At 47.3% G+C, this 22,867-nt stretch overlaps 1 protein-coding gene across 1 annotated transcript in view; it reads left to right on the top strand.

The window, feature by feature from the left end:
* Positions 1-14,536: 14,536 nt before the first annotated feature.
* The window catches only part of FBN3 (fibrillin 3), a 281,443-nt gene continuing 273,112 nt past the window's right edge, over positions 14,537-22,867 (top strand). Inside the window, exons 1-2 of the mRNA XM_037885777.2 lie at positions 14,537-14,617; positions 19,606-19,914. Coding sequence (XP_037741705.1) covers positions 19,745-19,914 — 170 coding nt within the window. The 5' untranslated portion in view covers positions 14,537-14,617; positions 19,606-19,744. The remainder of the gene's footprint in view (positions 14,618-19,605; positions 19,915-22,867) is intronic.

Here is a 22,867-nt window from a genome sequence, read left to right as displayed (position 1 = left end):
CGTCCCCCTGTGGTACAGAAACATCTCGCCTGTGCTCAGACGCTGCTGGATTCCTACTAGGACAAGCTCCCTGTTCTCAGAGCCCAGCCCACAAAGAGCCTCGGCAGCAGGAGCCCCCTGAACCCCGACAGCCCTGGGGTGGGGCACGCTCAGTTGCTATGTGGGGAGCGTGCATGTGCAGTCTGCGCAGCACGAGAAGCGGTGTGAGGGACTGGAGCCTGCTCAGAGAGGCTGGAATCTTTTTGAGATTTTAGTAGCTAAACTCTAGTCTGTACTGAGCATGTGCAAACTCAGATTTTTCAAAGGCTTGGTCAAATTTTGGTGGATTTTCATAAGTATGGCAAAAGGTAAATCCTTGCCACCAAAGCCCCCTGCTGAAATTCAAGCCCTTCCTCCAAAACATGAGGCTGCTAGATTGTCTCGAAGAAAGATCACCAAAGTCTTTTTTAACATTTCTTAGCAATGTACTTTCCCCTAATCTCATTCTGGGAAATGGCTGAGTCATTTTGGCTGAAGCATTCCAGAAAAATTCATCCTGAGGCACACACCAGACAACGGAAAATTTCAGCCTGAATGGTTAAAGACTGGCAAAAGTATAAGCAACTGAAATCAGGGTTTTATACAGGGATGTGTTGGGCAACCTTAATAACCAGCAGCACTACCAGCCCAGCCTGCAATATATAGTGCATTTAATTAATAATAGTCAATCAATATGTGGCATTGGCCATTGTCAGAAGACAGGATACTGGGCTGGACAGACCTTTGGTCTCACCCAGTGTGGCCATTCTTCATAGAATCAGAGGATATCGAGGTTGGAAGGGACCTCAGGAGGTCATCTAGTCCAACCCCCTGCTCAGAGCAGGACCAATCCCCAATTTTTGCCCCAGATCCCTAAATGGCCCCCTCAAGGATTGAACTCACAACCCTGGCTTTAGCAGGCCAGTGCTCAAACCAGTGAGCTATCCCTCCTCTCACTCCTATAAGAATATCTTTCATTTTGCTGAACTCTTGCACCCAGATCTGCTCACAGCTACACTGGGTTAAACCACAGGTAACTGCACAGTGGTCAAGGTTTGTGCAGCTCTACATGCGGCGTTTGGGGAAATTATTTAATGAGTTAATTTGCACTTTGACAAATGGTTTGTATATTTGCCATATTGAATATGTAACACGCTTGGCCGTTGTCCGAGCACAATGTCAGGCACATTTATTTGCCACAGCTTTTATTAGGGGTTTTGTGACAAAAATGGGGTTTTATGTTTCGGCTGACAGCTCTGGTGAGAGAAGCTGTATTATTGGCTTGTGCACCCAGGGAGTGGAGGTGATGCAAATGAACAAATCAATACACTGATCCATGTTGATCGGGAATATCGTGTTGCTGGGCTGGGTGAGTTTTATTGATTAGGGTATAAAAATGCTGGGGAGGGGACTGTTCATTGTATTGTATGGGCTTGTCATGAACATTTTGACAAACCCCGCACGGTTTATTGCTTTCCAGTTAGAGTCACTGATGATGTGGGTGGTGGAGAAAAGGCTCGGAAGCCTTTCTGGAATTGCACAGCACAGGGGAGTACTTGTGGCACCTTAGAGACTAACACATTTATTTGAGCATAAGCTTTCGTGAGCTACATCTCACTTCATCGGATGTAGCTCATGAAAGCTTATGCTCAAATAAATGTGTTAGTCTCTAAGGTGCCACAAGTCCTCCTGTTCTTTTTGCGGATACAGACTAACACGGCTGCTCCTCTGAAACACTCAGTAAAGAGGCCAATCTACAGCACTCGATAGATGTGTTAGGGTGGAACCCTGACCTATGTCTGGCAGAGCTAAGGATATGGACACCTCATCCACTTCCAGATCTGTCAGTAGCCTTATGGTATATCTACAGTATAGCTGCAGCCTTGGTCCCAGGATATTAGAGACATATGGTGGGTGAGGGAATAGCTTTTATTGGACCGACTTCTGTTGGTGAGACAGACAAGCTTTCGCACTTACACAGAGCTAGAGCTGAAGAAGAGCTCTCCGTGGCTCCTGAAAGTTTGTATCCCCGCCCCAAACAGAAGTTGGTTCAATAAAAGATATCTCACCTACCTTGTCTCTCTAATATCCTTATTGGAAAGCCCCATGGGTGTTGTTCTATATTCAAGTAATCTATTAGTCTTAACAATAATTCATTGCTGGTAACTTAACAACAGTCTTTATTAGATACACAGTTAACATAAAAAGAAAAGGAGTACTTGTGGCACCTTAGAGACTAACCAATTTATTTGAGCATAAGCTTTCATGAGCTACAGCTCACTTCATCGGATGCATACTGTGGAAAGTGTAGAAGATCTTATTATATACACACAAAGCATGAAAAAATACCTCCTCCCACCCCACTCTCCTGCTGGTAATAGCGTATCTAAAGTGATCGCTCTCCTTACAATGTGTATGATAATCAAGTTGGGCCATTTCCAGCACAAATCCAGGTTTTCTCACCCCCCGCCCCCACACAAACTCACTCTCCTGCTGGTAATAGCTTATCCAAAGTGACCACTCTCCTTACATTGTGCATGATAATCAAGGTGGGCCATTTCCAGCAGAAATCCAGGGTTTAACAAGAACGTCTGGCTGGGGGGGGGGGGGTAGGAAAAAACAAGGGGAAATAGGCTACCTTGCATAATGACTAAGCCAGTCCCAGTCTCTATTCAAGCCTAAGTTAATTGTATCCAATTTGCAAATGAATTCCAATTCAGCAGTTTCTCGCTGGAGTCTGGATTTGAAGTTTTTTTGTTGTAAAATAGCGACTTTCATGTCTGTAATCGCGTGACCAGAGAGATTGAAGTGTTCTCCGGCTGGTTTATGAATGTTATAATTCTTGACATCTGATTTGTGTCCATTTACTCTTTTACGTAGAGACTGTCCAGTTTGACCAATGTTCATGGCAGAGGGGCATTGCTGGCACATGATGGCATATATCACATTGGTGGATGTGCAGGTGAACGAGCCTCTGATAGTGTGGCTGATGTTATTAGGCCCTGTGATGGTGTCCCCTGAATAGATATGTGGGCACAGTTGGCAACGGGCTTTGTTGCAAGGATAGGTTCCTGGGTTAGCAATATTATCAATAGTTTGTATTCATTGCAGCTCAATGTGAATCCCTGACTGCTCAGCTCTTTTCCTAGAAGCATTAATTCTTGAACTCTAAATTTACATATATGGGTTTTTTAAGTTTTAATCCTGTGTCTTTTGCTTTAGATAATGCTTTAGTTAGTCTTATATCTGTGACAAAGCTCTGTCCTTGTCTCCCGCACTTCCTGGCAGATTTTGCTAGCCTCAGAGGCTCACTGTGACCCTCCACATAGCCCTTCTCTCTCCAGAGGCAAGGGTCATAGCCTACTGAGCCATTTTCATCATAAGCCAGCAAGGGAGGTGAGGAGAAGCAACTCTCCCTCGCACAGTCTCTGTTGTCTCCCAGTCTCAGTGATTAGTCGGGGGGGAGGGGGGAGCCCAGGCCCACTCTCTACTCCAGGCTCCAGCCCAGGGACTGTAACAGTAGCAGCTATGGTAGCTGACTTTTTGGAAATAGGATGCATACAATTCCCTGGGCCACTTCCTCACAGCAGCCCCAACTCCTCATATCTACTTCACCATTACCTCAGGGCCTCCTTCCTTGCACCTGATATGGTTTGTACTGCTCAATTCCTCCAACAGCACAGCTTCCTCCTACTGCTCCTGGCACACACGCACCTCACTGACTAATGCCACGTCTACACTACCCACCGGATCGGCGGGTAGTGATCGATCTATTGGGGATCGATTTATCCCGTCTAGTGTAGACGCGATAAATCGATCCCCAATCGCTCTGCCGTTGACTCCGGAACTCCACCACTGCAAGAGGCTGAAGCGGAGTCGACGGGGGAGCAGTGGCCGTCGATCCCGTGCTGTGAGGACGCGAAGTAAGTGATTCTAAGTCGATCTAAGATACATCGACTTCAGCTACGCTATTCTCGTAGCTGAAGTTGTGTATCTTAGATCGATCCGCACCCCAAGTGTAGACCAGGCCTTTTAACTAGTTCCAGCCAGCCCTTGATTGGCTTCAGGTGTCCCAATCAACCTAGCTATCTTCACTACTTTCTAGCAGGATCTTAATTGGCCCCAGGTGTCTTGATTAACTGGGAGCAACTGCCATTTGGTTACCATGGCATCAGGGATTTGTTAAGCCGGGGGCTAACATACCTGATCCTCACTACTTTACTCTAGCCATCTGGCCTTGCCCCGTCACAATCATGCTCTTCTAAAGTTTTTCCCTGTATTAATATATCACCTATGTACACTTGTGTGCCATCTATATTTTCAAAATTCTTTTGCATTGCTCTAAGAAATACCTCTGGAGTGGAACATAATCCAAAAGGTAATCTTTTAAAACAGTAATGTCCAAAAGGTATGTTAAATGTACATAGCAATTGACTTTCTTGCTTCAATGATATTTGCCAAAATCCATTTGAAGCATCTAAAGGAGAAAAGTATTTTGCTCCTCACATTTGTCCAAATATTTCTTCCCAGGTAGGTATTTTTAAATGTTCCCTTTTGACATACTTATGTAAGCCTTTTGGATTTAAACACAAACACAAGTATCCATCTTTCTTTTCTACTATTATTAATGAATCGTCCAGTCTGTTGGCTCTTCCACTCTTTTAATTATAACTAAATTAACTAACCTTTCCAATTCTTTTTGTACCCTACATCTTAAAGCTAAGGGCATTTTTCTAGTTGCATGTGTAAAGTGGTTTCTTTGTTTCATTTAACTCTATTTCACACATTGTATTCAATTTACCAATGCCAGTGAATAACTCTGTAAACTGATGTTTTATTTCCAAAGTTTCAGAATCCTGAATAGTCCGAACTCTACCAATTACATTAGTGCTAAACATGTTTCTAAAACTAAAATAGAAAAACCTTGTCGCTTAACTACTACAAAACTTATATTTTCTAAATTATCTTTAACTATGACCTGTAATTCACAAACCCCCATAACCCATTTTTTCCCACCTCTTTATAGATTGTAAATTGACATGTATTTGTTCTCTAACTATAGCTTTTACTTTTAGGACATTTTATAATTTTCTTCTGACATTGCATTATATTGTGCCCCTGTAACTATTACATATGAAATAAATATTCCATTAGTAGATGCCTTGTAGTTCACAGAGTGAATCTGTTTCAAAATACTCAAAACCAAATGATCTACTGTAATGTCAGCTCTATATTTCTTATTCAGTATTTTCTCTGAGACTTTTGAATTTTGAACTAAATGTATATTTCTAAATTTTTCCCGACTTCTCTGTGTACAAACTTCTGCAAAATGGTTCTCTTTCTTGCAGATATTACAGGTTTGATCATATACTCTACACTGGGTTGGTGCCTCATCCCACATCTAGAACATTCTTTCATATGACATATATTTTACCTTTAATACCATCACTCTGTTTTCCTCCATAGACTTGTTTTTCACTTTTCCTTATTAAGTCTATATTCACATCAGCATCTTCTTTTTACTAATTTTGATCAAATTCAGCAGTTTGGCAAATTCTCACTGCGTTTTCCAGATTTAGATTCGGCTCTTCTAACAGTCTTTTTCTTACACTAATATCTTTTATCGCTATCACAGTTTGATCTCATCATCCGCTCAGATAGATTCTGGAAATTACATTTCTGACTTCTTATCTTTGGATCTGTTAAAATGATTCAAAAGTCTCTTCCTTCATTAGTTTCTTGAGTGAAACTGAAATTTTTAAAATGTTCATTTCTTTTTGTTAAACAGTATTCCTCTGATTTTTTTTAAGACAAACTCATAGTCAGCTTATTCTCTAACACTAAGATCAAATGAATTATATAATGAAATGGCTTCTGTACCTGCAATATTCAAAAAGGTGGCAATCTTTTGTTCATCTTCCTTATGAGTAGATCCCAAAGCCCTCAGAAATCAATCAAATTCTTGTTTAAACCTTTTTTGATTTTCTGCAGCATTTCTTGATATTTTTGTCACTATGGGAACTCTTAATTGATCCATCTTATTTCATTCAAACTTGCTTTTTATTTCTGATTAACTTTTTCCTTAATTTTTTTAACTTCTTCCAGTTCTTTTTACCACTTCCCTCACTCTTGGGGCCATGAGCTGTTTTATATTCGTTTAATCCACTAGTCTTATTAATACTTCATTGCTAATAACTTAATAACAGTCTTTATTAGATGCATAGTTAACATATAGACAGAGCCTCTTAACTCAGGTCAATCTGTCTGTCTAACCTAAAACCAACAGCTCCCACACCCTGGAGCTTCTATTAATTCTCTTAAAGCCACAGTAACGCCGTGCTATAGAATATAATACAAATGAAATCAAGAGAATTCATAGTAGTTCATCAGGGTTCTACAGAAATTACTGTAAAAACCTCAAGAATTTAATATGGAATAATCTCGCTTCTGTGGGGTTTTTAAGTACCCTGTAGAAATTCTATGGTTTCTCTATTGGAAACCATACGAGGACACAACAAACCTATGGAAATAATGAGATTACAAGTTTGGTTGATAAAGGTACTAATGTTGATGTAATTGTCACAGAGTTTGGAGTGCAAACCACATAGGGGTGACCAGACAGCAAGTATGAAAAATCAGGACGGGGTGGGGGGTAATAGGAGCCTATATAAGAAAAAGACCCAAAAATCGGGACTGTCACTATAAAATCAGGACATCTGGTCACCCTAAAACCAGACCCCTGAGAGGTTGGGTCACCACTTGCCCTGCAACCCTGGGTGCCTTACAGTGCTTTGCTACTGTAATGCTTGGCTTGTGGTTGCAGGGCAAGCGGTGACACAATCTCTAACTGGTCTGGATTGCACCCTGAGCCCCATAACAGCGGTGCAGCTGGCAGGATTTACACACAGCTTGCGATTTTAATAGACGTTTACACTTTAAGCACTAGTGAAATAGTTTTAAGTGATTCTCATGTGGAAAGGCCAGGAACGGTCAAAGAAAGGGCAGTTTTATTATTTTCTGTTTGTTTATTTGGGGACGGGAAATAGAACAAAGGAAGTGTGAAGATGAGTCAGAAGCAGCAAAGGCAGGAGGAGCAAAGACGCAGATGCTGAGTTCACCAAAAAGCAGCTAGCAGAGCTGTGTGCACAGTGTCGTCTGTCAGCAGCTGATCAGAAGCAATCAGAGCTAGTGGCCATGCTGTACACAGATGCCCTGAGCCAGAGTGGGGCACCTGCTCCAAACCGGGGCCAGAAGGGGTCCCTTTTTCTCCTACAGGGCATGCAGGGGACCAAGCAGACCGTTCCCCAGATGGTCCAGCAGCAGTGGCGTGAGGTGCAGAGTTGGAGAGGCTGCAACGGGAAAGGCTGCAACGGGAAAGCCTGCTCAGGGAGGAGAGATGGATACAGCTGGCCATGTGTCTAAGGCCTGGTCTACACTACACTTTACGTTAACCTAATTATGACAGTGTCTACACTACAGCCTTCCTCCCACCGACGTAAGTGCCCTACTACACTGACATAATAAACCCACCTCCATGAGACGCATAGGGCTTATGTCTGTGTAGTTAGGGTGACACAGTGTCTGTGTCAACATTGTGTCACTTACTTGGCTGCTAGCTCTCTTGTCAATTTCATGGCTCCATTGGAGCCGTGAAATTGACAAGAAAGCTGGGCAGCTAGAGCCCAGCTGGCCCCCGCTCACCTGGAGAGCTGGCCCTCTGGCCCCTGCTTCTGGCTGGGAGCCGCAGGCAGCTAGATTCTGCTTCCAGCTGGGAGCCAGGGAGAGAAGCCCAAACGGCTTTCCCTGCACTCCTGGCAGGAAATGGGGAGGCAAGAAGCCCCGGGCGGCGGGACCCTGCTCCCAGCGGGGAATGGGGAGCTGAGGGGTCGGGGGAGGGCAGCTGGGAGCAGAGTCTCAGAAGCAGCTCACAGAGCAGACCTGTCCTGGGAGCAGAGCTGCAGTAACCAGAGCCAGAGGGGCCAAAGAAACAGCCCAGGGAGCTGAAGGCAGAGCAGCAGCAGTGCAGAGACAGAGTGGTGCAGCTGGGGCTGGAGCAGTCCGGAGCTGGGTGCGGTGAGCAGCTGGGGAGAGCAAGGGGGACCCTGGGCAGCAGGTCCAGCACAGGGAGACGCCTCAGCCAAGAGGATCTGCAGGCCAGGCTCGGATCATAACCCCAACAGGGTGGGGGCGACACTGGGAAGAAGGGTCCTACCACTTAGAGCCTGAGAGCGTGAGGCCACCACCAGAGCAAGTGTCCAACTCACAGCATCCCTGCAGCACAGCCAGGGCCGGAGAAGGGGCCTGGGACTTATAAGGAACAGACTGTGAACTGCCCTGACGTTCCAGAGACACTGTTTGTGATGTTCCCTGCCACACATCGGGATGATGTGTTTCCTTTAACCTTTCCCATTTTTCCTTATTCTTTTTAAAATTAATTGTTGATTAAATAACTTGCATTTGCTTTAACTTGTATGTAATGGTCAGTGGGTCAGAGAAGTGCCCAGTGCAGAGAGAGTACCCCGGAGTGGGGACACCCTAGCCTCTGTCCTAGGTGACCACAGCAGGGTTGGGGGTCGAGTCCCCCAGGAATCCTGGGCCCAGCCTTGTTGGGGTTATGAGGACTCTGCCAGACAGGAGAGTGGAAGTGGAGTCCTGAAGGGCAGGGAGGCCACTGGGTAAAGGAAGTGGGAGCGAGGACTCAGATCCTTTCGCTAGCCCACTTCACTGGGGTAGTGCAGAAGCCAGGAAAGTTCCCCACAATAGCGGGACTATTCCCCCGCTTACATAATGCAAGGGTTGAAGTCTCTGGAAACTGAATATACATGAGAAACCATCTTGAACAAAGCCTGAACCTTGCTAGATTAAGTTGTAGATGTCTAGATGCACTTTTTCACTTTTATTTGCTTGTAACCCTTTCTAACTTTGTTTCTTTTACTAACCATCACTTAACCTATGTCCTATTGTTAATAAACTTATTTTACTATTAATATAAACCATCTCAGAGCAGTATTTAAAGGGATGGGTGTATTTACCCCAGTTAAATTAATAAGCTGTCATGTGCTTCTGTGTCTTTAGAGGAACAAATGAACCTTATTGTCTCTGAACTGTCCAGAAGAGGGCTGGACATTACAGAGCACACCGCTTTGGGAAAATTCGGGCCTGGGCGTGTGTTGGGGTCACCCTGCTGGTTGTAACCAAGGCCGATGGAAGCAAGAATGAGGCTGTGGGGCTGCAGACAGGCTGCTGGGGTCAGGGTCAGGGCTGTGCAGCACACACACACTTAGGGCTTGTCTACATTTTTTTGTGGATTTTCCACACCCCTGAGTGACGTAGTTGTACCAGCATACATTTGTAGTGTAAACCAGAGATCAGGGTATGACAGGCATGCTTGTAGGCTGGTTTTGAGCATCTCAGGCTGGGACGTATGGTAATAAATCATTGTAAGGCCTCGGGGTTGCAGGGCAAGTGGTGACACAACCTCTCATTGGTCTTGATTGCACCCCGAACCCCATGACACATAATTATCATATATTCATAACTCTTAAAACCCACTTCAAACATACATCATTCAAAAATATTAGTGATCAGTGAGTTATTAGCTTTCAAATGATACCTCACAAGCTATATTTTGTACAAAGATTATTACTATAGTGTGCAGGATGTGAATAGAGAGGTGCTTAGTGCTACAGTAATACACTTAGACTTCTGTAACCATTTGACTTGGTACTGCATGACATTTTGATTAAAAAACTAGATAGATATAAAATTAACATGACTACATTAAATGGATTAAAAGCTGGCTAGCTGATAGTTCTCAATATGTCATTGTAAATGGGGAATCCATCATCGAACAGGTGTGTTTCTAGTGGCGTCCCACAGGGATCATTATTGGCCCTACACTATTTAACGGTTTTGTTAGTGACCTGGAAGAGGACATAAAATCATCACTGACACAAACATTGGGAGAATGTAAATACTGAAAAGCACAGATCACTGATACAGAGCATTCTGGTTTGTTTGGTAAGCTGATGCAAGCAAACAATATGCGTTTTAATGTGGTTAAACGTAAAGTTATACATCTAGGAACAAAGACTGTAGGCCATACTTACAGGAGTGGGGACTTTATCCTGGAGAGCAGTGACATTGAAAACGACTTGGTGGTCCCCGTGGATAATCAGCTGAACATGAGCTCCCAGTGCAACACTGTGGCCCAAAGGGCTAATGTGATCCTGTGATGCATGTCCAGTTCTGGGGCTCACAATTCAAGAAGGATGTTGATTAATTGGAGAGGGTTCAAAGAAGAGCCAGAAGAATGCTTAAAGGGTTAGAAAAGGTGCCTTAGAGTGACAGACTCCAGGAGCTCAATCTACTTAGCTTAACAAAGAGAAATCTAAGGGGTGACTTGATTCGTCTACAAGTACCTACCTGGGGAACACATATTTAATAATGGGCTCTTCAGTCTAGCAGAGAAAGGTCTAACATGATCCAATGGTTAGAAACTGAAACTAGACAAATTCAGACTGGAAATGAGGTGTGAATGTTTAGCAGTTGGAGTAATTAACCACTGGAACAATTTACCAAGGGTCATGGTGGATTTTCCCTCACTGACAATTTCTGAATCAAGATTGGATGCTTTTCTCAAAGGTATGTTCGAGGAATTAGTTTAGGGCAGTTCTCTGGCCTGTGCTATACAGGAGGGCAGACTAGATGATCACAGTGGTCCCTTCTGGCCTTGGAATCTAGGAATGTATGAGGTTACTTTCTGTTTAATTGTCCGGGATAGTTTTGTATGTGGTGTCCGTGGCAATGCAGCACAAAGGGACAGTTTTGGGATAAATCTTGCCATCAAGCTTTCTGGTGTGTGATGAAAAGAAAGATCTAATTTTAAAACCATCAAAATACTATGTTTAATTAATTAATTAAAATAATTAAGTTAATACAACATTTTGAAATCTCAAAAATTGTTTTGGGGGAAGGTGGAGGGGGCGGCTACTGTGACTTTTGGGTCTGATATCTCTGAGCAGGATCACTTCCCTCCGACCCGCCTGCCCTTCCCTGATTATCCCTGATCAATTGCAATAAAACATCTGGCAGGAAAAGTCTCTTTTACTTTCTCCGTTCACTCACTTTAATATAGGGCTCTTTTATTCAAAAAAGAAGCAACAAGTCACCCCCAAATTGAGAGTGGATTCTTTCCCCTGAGTCTTTTGATGTGAAGTCATTGTTATTAATTTTCTTCTGCCTCCTGCTGCTCCTGCCTGAAGCTGGGACCAGCAGCCAGTCCATGGAGCTGAACTGAGTGTGTTCAGCAGTGAAGTGAACCGAATGGGTCCTCAGCACACAAGGAATGGTTAGGTGATAATCATGCCTGCATTCAAATGTCTCTTACTAAACCCAACCTCTCCCCCTTACCCTTCCTTGAAGTAGCAAGTGGCCAAATTTTGAAATTAACTGTTCAGGGTTTCCCAAGGGCAGAAATTTGTCAGGGGAGAGGAATTGTAGAGGTTGTCCAGACGAGCTGGCAAATCTGCCTCATTTCCTGATACAGCTGCGGGGACTGAGTGTCACTCAGGGCTTTGGATGGGGAAAGAGGTGGTTGGGATATGCCCCCACCACTCCCCAGTGGGAAAAGAGTTGAGAGAAAGTTGGTGCTACCCTCCTGGTCCCTCCCCCAGCTCCTGTCCTGCTATAAATTTAAGTTGGATGCAAACATCAGAGGTAGATAACATGCTTTAGGGCTTTGTTTACCTTCCGCGCTGTGTCTGGTTGTAGTTGTGATTCTGGGGTATAACTTATTGCAAACAACAACCTCCCAAATGCTGAGCTGTGATTCTGATGTATTGCAAACAATACCAACCCAAATGCACCAAACAGCCCATCATCTGGGGGAACAGATGGAGATTTAGAAAAATATACACAAATGGTAGTGATTCCGTGCTGCCGGTAATAAGCATTTGATGACCAGTCCTTGCCCTGTGATGGATAGTGGGAGGGTTGAACAAGCTTTGCTGTCTTGCTGGGATGCCCGTGTTCTGGTGTTTATTGTGCTATAACCGCAAACAGCTGTGCTGAAAAGCTTTAGTGTAGAAAAGCAGGCAACAAGCTAAAACAAAAGTGTACAGGGAGATCTGCATATGTTGGATGGATTAAAATACTTCTTAACCATCCATACTGAAATGTAAAGAAAAATACATTCCTGCTATGTATAGGGCTGAATCTCACTGTCTGGCACTGGAAGAGACTCCTCAGACAGAAAAATGTCAATTTAACATGCTTGGTTTTAGAGATCAGTTAAATGTGAATTAACAGAGACATCACGTAGTGTTGGATTCTAGCATGGGCGACACACAGGAGTCGCCATCTTCCATTGCAAGGCACAGACCATCACTCGCTGTCTCTACGCCAAACGCACAGCCAGGCAGGCATTTTTAAACAATGTTAAAAAGACAATTAATTAATTACAAGTCCACAGGAAATTCTCCCCCTGGTAAGAGGAAGGGAAGGGAAGAAAAACCACACATCACAAATGCTAGTGACCTTGCTTAATCCAGGCCCTTAGGGCCCGGTTTTCAAAGGTATTTAGATGGCTGAAGATGCAGATAGGCACTTAGTGGGCTTTCCAGAAGTGCCCTAGGTGTCTAACTCACATCGATTTCTCTGGGAATTGGGTGCCTCGGAGCTTCTGAAAATTATTCTAGGCATCTATTTAAATCTTTAGATGCTTTTATACCTTTAAAAATCTGCCTCCTCGAAACCATGGTGATGGACACAGTGTAAGAACCAGAATAGAATAGAACAGAATAGACTAGAGAGTCTCCTATGACTGCACTTGGTCCTAATTTTCTTAGCCCTTGAGAAAAAGAAACATTCAATCCCTTAAAAAGAAAAGGAGTACTTGTGGCACCTTAGAGACTAACCTATTTATTTATTCAATCCCTTGTCCCTCCACTATCACACTGCATAGCATTATGGCCCAATTCTGCTGTTCTTCCTCAAGCAAAGCTCCCATTAACTTCAGTGGGAATAAAGTTTGCAGGATTGAGCCCCCAATAAGAGGTCTAAGACCCTGTAAAGTGTGAAAAACTGTTGCAGACAGAGCAACGTACCATGAACTGCCCCATTGCTGAGTGCTCCTGGGAATTGGGTCTGTCTGTCCCCCTCTCTCCATCCAAGTTTGCTGTTAATTAGGCTAAGCATCATTTTGACTTCTGTAAAGCTGGCAGGGGGCTGATTACTGGGAGGGAAAAGAACAAAGGAGACAGCAAGGACATTTCAAAGAGAGGCAGAAGAAGGGGAAAGAAGCAGCAGTCACCCAGTCTGCCTGGGGTTTGTCAGAGAATTTTGACACCTCTGTGCATTGATCCAAAGTTTGCATCTGAACTCTGTATACAGGGTGTAAAAGGGTAACAGAGCAGGGGCAGATGTGCTTTTAGGACAATAGAAAGCCCCTCACATCACTGTGTGCTTTGTATGCAAGTTTTTAGGTCTCCTTTTGGTTCAGTTCAGTTAGACATCCAACACTCAGCTGTTTTTCTGGAGTTTATCAGAACCTCTTTGGCCTGGAGCCTGGCCTGTATTGGGCTTTCTGGGGAGATTTCTGGTATTTCCTGGCTACGTAGTATTGGTGTCGTCTAGTTCCTGGAAATACCCAGGGTGTGCAGAGGCATGCATGCAGCGAGTCGGGGGTGTGTATGTCTGTGTGCATATGCTTTTTATTTTTCTTTTCAGAAGGCATCAATAATAATTATTGAAACAAGATGGAGAGGAAACACATCCATTGTGCCCTGTGAGCAAAACCAGATCATGAACTGGTGTGTGATGAAAAGAAAGATCTAATTTTAAAACCATCAAAATACTATGTTTAATTAATTAATTAAAATAATTAAGTTAATACAACATTTTGAAATCTCAAAAATTGTTTTGGGGGAAGGTGGAGGGGGCGGCTACTGTGACTTTTGGGTCTGATATCTCTGAGCTGGATCACTTCCCTCCGACCCGCCTGCCCTTCCCTGATTATCCCTGATCAATTGCAATAAAACATCTGGCAGGAAAAGTCTCTTTTACTTTCTCCGTTCACTCACTTTAATATAGGGCTCTTTTATTCAAAAAAGAAGCAACAAGTCACCCCCAAATTGAGAGTGGATTCTTTCCCCTGAGTCTTTTGATGTGAAGTCATTGTTATTAATTTTCTTCTGCCTCCTGCTGCTCCTGCCTGAAGCTGGGACCAGCAGCCAGTCCATGGAGCTGAACTGAGTGTGTTCAGCAGTGAAGTGAACCGAACGGGTCCTCAGCACACAAGGAATGGTTAGGTGATAATCATGCCTGCATTCAAATGTCCCTTACTAAACCCAACCTCTCCCCCCCACCCCTCCTTGAAGTGAAAAACTTTTGGCTCAAGAATGCAGTCGGGTTGTTCTCCTGTTCCTCCCACTCCTCCTGCACCCCTTCTCCCGCAACAAGGCCCTCCCCCTCTCCAATCTGGATTAGGCTGTACCTTTTTTCTTTCCTTCAGGGGTGAGGGCTTTATTCCCTTCTTTTCTGCCCAGATCTCCACTAAACAAAGGAGCTCTGGGCACATCACCAGTTCCAGGACCTAAAGGTATTTAAACAGATTCAGACTAAATCCAGACTCTATAAGTGGCTAAGGGGCTGATTTCTTTCTCTTTATCTCAAAGCTAGTTTGCAATTGTTCGACTGCCTTTTTTCTATTTTTTTCATTTTTCCCTCTGTTTAGTTCTGACACTTAATGCCACAGATTGAAATGTCTTTCCTGCTCCCCTCAAATCTGCCAGTCTGTGTTAGCTCAGATTTAATGATTGATTCTCTCTCTCTCTTTTTTTCCTTTGTCAATGCTGATTTCTTACAAAGAACGTTTGGTGGAATTTCTCAGAGCTGCAGATAATTTTTGAGCTTTTTTTAACTCTCTTCAGATGGTGTAAATTACTTTTCCATATTCTTTTAGCAGAACTGCAGTGTTAACGCTTTCAAGGGTACGTGCCTGTGTATTGATCGTTGGTGTTATTCTAATTTCACTGTGGTTAAAGGGGTCACTTATCTCCTCAACCGAAATCTCTGCACGAGAGATTGGAAACCTCCTAGTGTAAAAAAAAATCTTTGCTTTCTGTGACCACTTTTCCATATGTGTGTTACTTTGAAAGCTCTAAAAACTACCTCTCTTTTGTCTAGCTGGAGATAATCAGATCCTAGCCTTCAGCAGACAGACATGTGTAGCAAAGTAGTAGAATTTTGCAAGGCACTGCAGGGAGGGCAGTTTCTTTGTCTCTTCCTTTGCCTCTGCTCCCAGCCCGGTTTGCTCCTTCCCACTCTCTGTCTTTCTCATTCACTGAATTTGAAATATTAGAGCTTGAAAAAGCATGTCCTCAAGAGCTGAGAAATTCTGACCAAGGACACTGCTCTGGAGCTGTGAGTTTTGGAATGGTTTGAACACATTTTCTGCCTTGTCTGTGCTGCTTTTTGCCTGCTTTTGGGCTGTGCTGGAATTGGAAAGTGCTTCTGTGGGACAGCATGGGGGACTTCTAGGGGCAGCTCAGGGCCCCATGCCTCCCAGCAGGAGTGCTCAGGGTTGTGCCTCTTTCAGCAGCAGCAGCAGCAGCAGCAGCAATCATTTTCATTTTGGGGAGAGGGGGAACTTCTGGGAGAAGATTTGGGGTCTCAGGGTGAAAGATGCTCTCTGGCCCTCCTTCTCTGAGGAGAGCTGCAAGCCCTGGCTCTCCTGGGGACTGGCTCCCAGCTCCAGCATGCTGGAGTGAGGGGGTGGGTAACAGAGCAGCTGAATGTCTGTACATGCCAGTATAGGGCCAGGGGAGTTGGGGAATGGGGAGCAGGGTTGGGGAAGGAATGCGCCTTGAGGGGGAGCTGAGGGATGGGGGGATGGGTAAGGACAGTGATAAAACATCTCAAATTTACCACACTTTACCTGCCCATATCAGACCAGCCCATGGCCTCTGCCAGTCAGCCACCCCCCCGCCCTGCCTTCCATCACATGCACCCTTAGCTCATGCACCCTGAGCCCAAGCCCAGCCATACTTCCTATCATACACCCAGACTTCCACCCTCATCCCCGAGGCCAGGCCCAGGACCTGGCACCCACACTGCCCATTACTCACAGCCCTCCCTTAGCTCAGAGTCTGCGCCTTTCTCCCCTTCTTCAGCTCCTGCTGCAGCTCTGCTCACGGCTGATGGCCACACTCCCACTGCCGGGGCCTGCTTGTCCCACCCCATTTGCCTGAGACCCTGTGAGTCCATGGTGCCAGTCCCTGGGCACAGCCCCGTAGGCTTGATGCTAAAGGCACTGGTGTGTTTGCAGTATGTTTGGCACCAAAATAAAGCCACTCTGGAGATCTCTGTGGGCCCCACGGGCCATGACGACACGAGCTGAAACCCTCCCCCCATGAGTTCCCCCCGACCACAGTCCCCAGTGACACGATCCAGATCCCTCCCTCCCTTCCCTCGACCACGGCCCCCAGTGACACAAGTCAAATCCCTTCTCCCATGGGCTCCCCCAGACCACGGCCCCCAGTTACACGATCCACATCCTTCCCTCCCTGCGACCACAGCCCCCAGTGACACTCCCTTCCTCCCTCCAACCACGGCCCCCAGTTACACGATCCAGATCCCTCCCTCCCTCTGACCACAGCCCCCAGTGACATGAGCCGAATCTCTCCCCCATGGGCTCCCCCAGACCACAGCCCCCAGTGACACTCCCTTCCTCCCTCCAACCACGGCCCCCAGTGACACAATCCAGATCCCTCCCTTCCTCCCCCGGCCACGGCCCCCAGTGACACGATCCAGATCCCTCCCCCCATGGGCTCCCCCGACCCCAGTGACATGAACGGAATCCCTCCCTCTCTCCCTCCCTCCAACCACAGCCCCCAGTGACCTGAGCCGAATCTCTCCCCCCATTTGCTCCCCCAGTCCAGGGCCCCCAGTGACATGATCCAGATCCCTCCCTCCCTCCCCCCAACCACGGCCCCCAGTGACACGATCCAGATCCCTCCCCCCATGGGCTCCCCCTGACCCCAGTGACATGAACAGAATCCCTCCCTCTCTCCCTCCCTCCAACCACAGCCCCCAGTGACACGAGCTGAATCCTTCCCCGCAGGGTTCCCCCGGACCAAGGCCCACAGTGAGATGAGCCGGATTCCCCCTCTGGAACTCCCCTCAACCATGGCCCCAGCGAGCCCCATTGGCTCCCCCCGACCACAGCCCCCAGTGACACGGCTGGATCCCTCCCCCAGTTGGGTCCCCCTGACCACAGCCCCCAGTGACACATGCCGAATCCCTCCCGCCAGGCCCAGGGGTCCCCCAGTCCAGGGCCCCCGGTGACACAAGCTGAGTCCCTCCTCCCATAGGCTCCCCCGACCATGGTCCCCAGTGACTCAAGCCAGATCCCTCCCTTAATGGGCTCCCCCGACCACGGCCCCCAGTGACCACAGCCCCCAGTGACACAAGCCAGATTCCTCCCCCACAGCACCCACTGAACCCCCAGGGGTTCCCCCCAACCACGGCCCCCAGTGACATAAGCCAGATCCCTCCCCCAGTGGGCTCCCCCGACCATGGCCCCCAGTGACCACAGCCCCCAGTGACACAAGCTGGATCCCTCCCCCCACGACCCCCAGTGACCCCCCATGGGCTCCCCTGACCATGGCCCCCAGTGACAGGAGCTGAGTCCCTCCTCCCATTGGCTCCCCCGACCACAGCCCCCAGTGACCCTCCAATGGGCTCCGCCGACCACGGCCTCAGTGACACGAGATGGATCCCTCCCCCGACCATGGCCCCCAGTGACCCCCAATGGGCTCCACCGACCACAGCCCCAGTGACACGAGTTCCTCCCCACACATGAGCAGCCCAGCGAGTGGTGCCGAGCCTCCTCTCGTCGCTCTGCGGGCTCCCCAGGCAGTGTCCCGTCTCCTCCCGTTGGAAGGTGTCTGGGTTTAATTTTGCTTTGTTCACTGACACAGACGCATGGCAAAGTGACTGGAGCAGCATCCCTGGGACCTGGGACTGTGGGCTTTGTCTAGGGATGTGCCCGTGTTTTGGCTCCCACAGGCCACAGCATAGGTTGACAAAATCATGCCAGGCAGCTGGTCCAGTTTGCAGACACTGGCCTCCTGACACTGGCCTCCTGTTTGCAGATCCCTGTGCCTACCCCTGAGCTACCCCCTTGCTGGTGCTAAGGGACATCCAGGGCCTGCTACTGCTGTCCCCAGCATCAGCATAACAATCACCCCCCCAGCCTTTCACGCTAAGTCACGCAAACTTCCCCAGGCCTGGCCCAGCTCAAAGGCTCTCCCCCGTCATCCCATCCCCTGCACTACTTCAGCCTTGACCTTGTACTCACGCCAGCCCCCAGAATGGCCCGAACACACGGTACAATCTCACTGAGCTCCCCACAAATACCAGCCCAGCCCTAACACATCACATTTATCCACCTCTCCCTCGCCCCTGCGTAGTACCTGTCATTCAGCCCCATGCAATCCTCTATACTCATCCCTTAGAATCATAGAATATCAGGGTTGGAAGGGACCTCAGGAGGTCATCTAGTTCAACCCCCTGCTCAAAGCAGGACCGATCCCCAATTAAATCATCCCAGCCAGGGCTTTGTCAAGCTTGACCTTAAAAACCTCAAAACCACCACCTCCCTAGGTAACGCATTCCAGTGCTTCACCACCCTCCTAGTGAAAAAGCCTTTCCTAATATCCAACCTAATCTCCCCCACTGCAACTTGAGACCATTACTCCTTGTTCTGTCATCTGCTACCACTGAGAACAGTCTAGATCCATCCTCTTTGGAACCCCCTTTCAGGTAGTTGAAAGCAGCTATCAAATCCCCCCTCATTCCCCTTCTCCCCACTCCATCACTGGGCTGAGCCCCCTCCACCGTCTGGGCTCCTTGACTCCCCTCGACCCACTGGGAAATGGAGGGGATTTCAAAGGGAATCCCAGGAGTTGGGAACACTGTTTTCAGGGCAGTGTACTTCCCATGCCCCTCCCACATCCCAGCCCCCACTCCTCCTGGTCTGAGTGGCACATGGGGCTGGGAGGGCAGAGCTGGGGAACTGAGCAAGGGGGCCCACAAACATGAGGCCAGAGCTTCCCCTGGGAAATCACTGTCCTGAGTGCATCTTCTCTGGCCCCATAGCCCTGCTTCTTGCATTGCTGCCCTGAATCCTGGAGCTGCATTCGGGGTATCGCAGGCCGGCAGCCACCAAACCCCAGGGCATGTCTGCAACTACACTTGATGCACTAATTGGGTGCCTTTTATGTTTCCAAATGCTCTGGAAGGACAGAGCGGAAGGAAGAGAGTATCTCCACTCCATAGAGATCCAGAGGGAGCAGCCTCTGTCCGTTCCTAACTCTTGGGAAAGAAATTCTTTGGCAATGTCTTTGTGCGGTATGAGTGTGTGAGCTTGTTAGCTGGATTGTGCACAAGAAGCCAAAGTCAGTGCGATTTTGTGACCTCACTCTATTAATGCTGGGGAAGGGGGGCCTGGGGTGAATGATCATTTTAAAAATGTAAAAGCCCTTAAGAACACTTGTGTCTCCTCTGTCCTGTCTCTGCTTCTAGCCTCAGAAGGGGACCGTCAGGACGGCAGCCTGGCATTCAGGGTTTGCTGCCACAATCCATCCTCCACCAGGGCAGCAGGGCCCCTCCAGCTGGAAGAGGCTTTCGGGGCAGCAGAGGGAATCAAGGAATCCTTGCCATCATGGGGTTATTATGGCTGGCCAAGTTCATGCTAGGATGTACAGCACTTTTGTACATGGAACAAGCCCAGGGCCAATACGAAGGGGACTTTCAGACAGACAGATTTGCAGGCTATGAGGAAAGACAGCCAGCAAACAGAGTGAGAAGAAGAGGCCAAGACACTTTACGAGGGTATGTTTAATGTTCATTTCTTTTTTATGGTACAGAACTTGGGTTATTAATGTAGCACAGACTCTGAAGACCAGACCTGCTTTTAAAACTGCCTTTTCTGTATTATGTGTGAGGTCAGCAAAAATTCTGCCCTGCAGCCTTTTCCAAAGCTCCCCTTAGGAGAACAAGCTAATTCCACAGGGGAATTCAGTGTCTGAGGGCACAAAGAGAGCTCCGTGTGTTACCCAGTTGCAGGAATCAGGCGAGGAGACGTGATTACTCAGCTGCACTCCCTTGGGTCAGAGTGTCCCAGCAGTAGGGTATAGAGCTTTTCACGTCCAGCTCTCCAATGCCAGTCTAGACCTGGGGCTGTGTTGTCTGCAAGACCTTATCGTCTGGTGGCTGCTCTGGTCTGGTGGCCTTGTGCAGCCACTTGGTGATTCTCAGTGGACAGGACCCACATCACAAAGCTCATCATGGTCGTGGGCTCTTATTGGCAGGTTCATCCAAGGATCAAATGGGCTTGAAAACTGAACCCCCCGGCAGCCAGAGTGGAGGGCTCCCAGTGAGGGTTGGGGCAGAGTGGCAGGCCACTGTATGGGGAGCTGGTACTGCTGCCCATGTTGTAGCTGGGTTGTCAGCCTGGCACCTCCTGCCATCACTACATGAACTCCAGTGTATTTTGAGTCTGCCTGTCTGGGAAAGCTTTCCTGTGTCAATGTGCAGAATCGGAGAAGCCCCCGGGCCATTCCAAAGGCCATGTTCCCCCCACGCTTGCCCGGGAAGGCTTCTCTCATGGGTTCACTTTTCCTGAACGCAGCACCTTCGGCACAGACACGGTCGCACAAGCCACACCTGAGTTGGAGCGAGCTGGCGCATGGAGGCAAGCACCGGCAGCTGAGGGCCAACAGCCAAGGCTGGGCCGGGGGCAGGCTGAACTCATCCCTGGAGTTCAGACATCCATGGTCACTTGCTTCCGCTGTTCTGTGACTCTGAAAAGATGGACAGCAGCAATTGTGGCTGCATTTGCAGTGGGTTCATTTTTTAAAAGTGAGCCACCAAAGGCAGCCCGGAGTTGCTCATTCCCACAGAAGGGCAGGAGTGCTCTCCTCCCCGAGAAAGGCTCACGCATTCAGATATTTTCCAGTGCGTCCTTCAGATAGCTTGTTAGCCCTGCTGCTAATCACCAACAGGGGAGGCGGGGGAAGGCAGAGCGTGCAAGGCCACGTTTGGAAAGGAGGAAGGTAGCATGGAGTCCTCGGCCAAAGTCCCTCAAGAACTCCGATGTGGACTCCCAGGGCTACCCAGGAAGGGTTACTGATCCCAGGGTGGTGGCTGGGTTTGCTGACACACTAGCTGCAGCATTAGCATCTGACTCAGCATCTCCTGGGGTGCTGTACCTGACAGTGAGGAGGCAAAATGCTGGAGTGAGGCGAGTTTTTATTTTGCCTTCATCCGGGGACTTTACCTACATTCCCCTGCCTTGCGGCACACTGGGAGGAAAGGCACGTCTTATTAGTGATTGATTTAGGACAAAGTGTTCAGAAGCACCTTGGTGATTTAGAAGCCAAGGACTCATTTTCAAAAGTGACTTAGGAGCCTGAATCCCACTGACTTACAATGAGACTTCAGCTCCTCCCTGCGTAAGTGACTTTTGAAAATGGAACTTAGACTCCAAGTCACCTGGAGGCTTTGGAAAATGTATTGTAGAGGCTCTCTGTCATTATAGCTTTTTGCAAACATCAAAGTAAATACACTGATACCTTTTTTTCAGTGGTTTGAACTATTAAGTTTGTGGTAGCATCAGGGACAGAGCTGAGGGTTGTTGGCTCCCAGTCTCTTGCTGGGTGCACTGGACCACACAGCCATCTCTGTGAGTGTCTATTCCATTTTACTTAGTGGCCTTTGAAGCTCTCTCTGTAGGATGAGCGAAGGCCAGGTTGGGGTAAATGCCAGCTCTGTTTAGAAAAGCCTGTGGAACTGCAAATTAAGGCACTCAGACTAGGGAATCATTATTTCTTGGTTTTCAGGCAAAATGATGCAGAATATAAAGATGTAAATAGCATTTTGGCAAACCAGAGAACATGTGGAACTTCTTCCCAAAGACAGTTTGCAAGCTCTGCTTCCAGTGATCCAAATCAAGTGTCTTGTTCCAGAGTCCCAGCTTCTCCTTCAGAATGTCCCGCTTTCTGACAGTCCAAGTATTTAAGAGCGGCAAAGAGTCCTGTGGTACCTTATAGACTAACAGACGTATTGGAGCTTAAGCTTTACATGTCGGATGTACATGCATCCGATGAAGTGGATATTCACCCACGAAAGCTTATGCTCTAATACGTCTGTTAGTCTATAAGGTGCCACAGGACTCTTTGCCACTTTTACAGATCCAGACTTAACACGGCTACCCCTCTGATACTTGACAAGTATTTAAGGTCATTTGTCTCTGCCGGTTTCATCAGAAGCATACCTCTAAAACTGTCTGAGATCAGAAATGGACTAGAAAGCATCATCTCACTGGGTCTGGCAAATGGTTAGCGGTACCACTGTATGGGATTACATAGCTAAAGTAGGACTCTACCAAAAGAGACCATCTAATCCAGTATCCCATCTCCTACAATGGCCTCTTCCAGATTCTTCATAAGGAATTGTCACCCCCAACACCTTCATTCTGTACCAGACAAATGTGCAACACTACAGCACGGGGGGAAATCTCTTCCTGTCCCAGCTTTTGATCAATATATACCCTAAAGGATCACGATTGATAACTGTTGCCATTTCTAACTGCAGATGCTATCCTTATTCAGAAGAATCAAATCTAGTTCTGAGTCCTACTGATAATATAAGAACATAAGAACCGCCATACTGGATCAGACCAATAGTCCATCTAGCCCAGTATCCTATCTCTTGACAGTGGCCAATGCCAGGTGCTTCAGAGGGAGTGAACAGAACAGGTAATCATCCAGTGATCCATCCCTTG

Source organism: Chelonia mydas, chromosome 25 (genome assembly GCF_015237465.2).
Source record: "Chelonia mydas isolate rCheMyd1 chromosome 25, rCheMyd1.pri.v2, whole genome shotgun sequence".
Lineage (NCBI taxonomy): Eukaryota > Metazoa > Chordata > Testudines > Cheloniidae > Chelonia > Chelonia mydas.
Note: the sequence above shows the minus strand (reverse complement) of the source record. Positions and strands in the feature narration are given on the sequence as shown.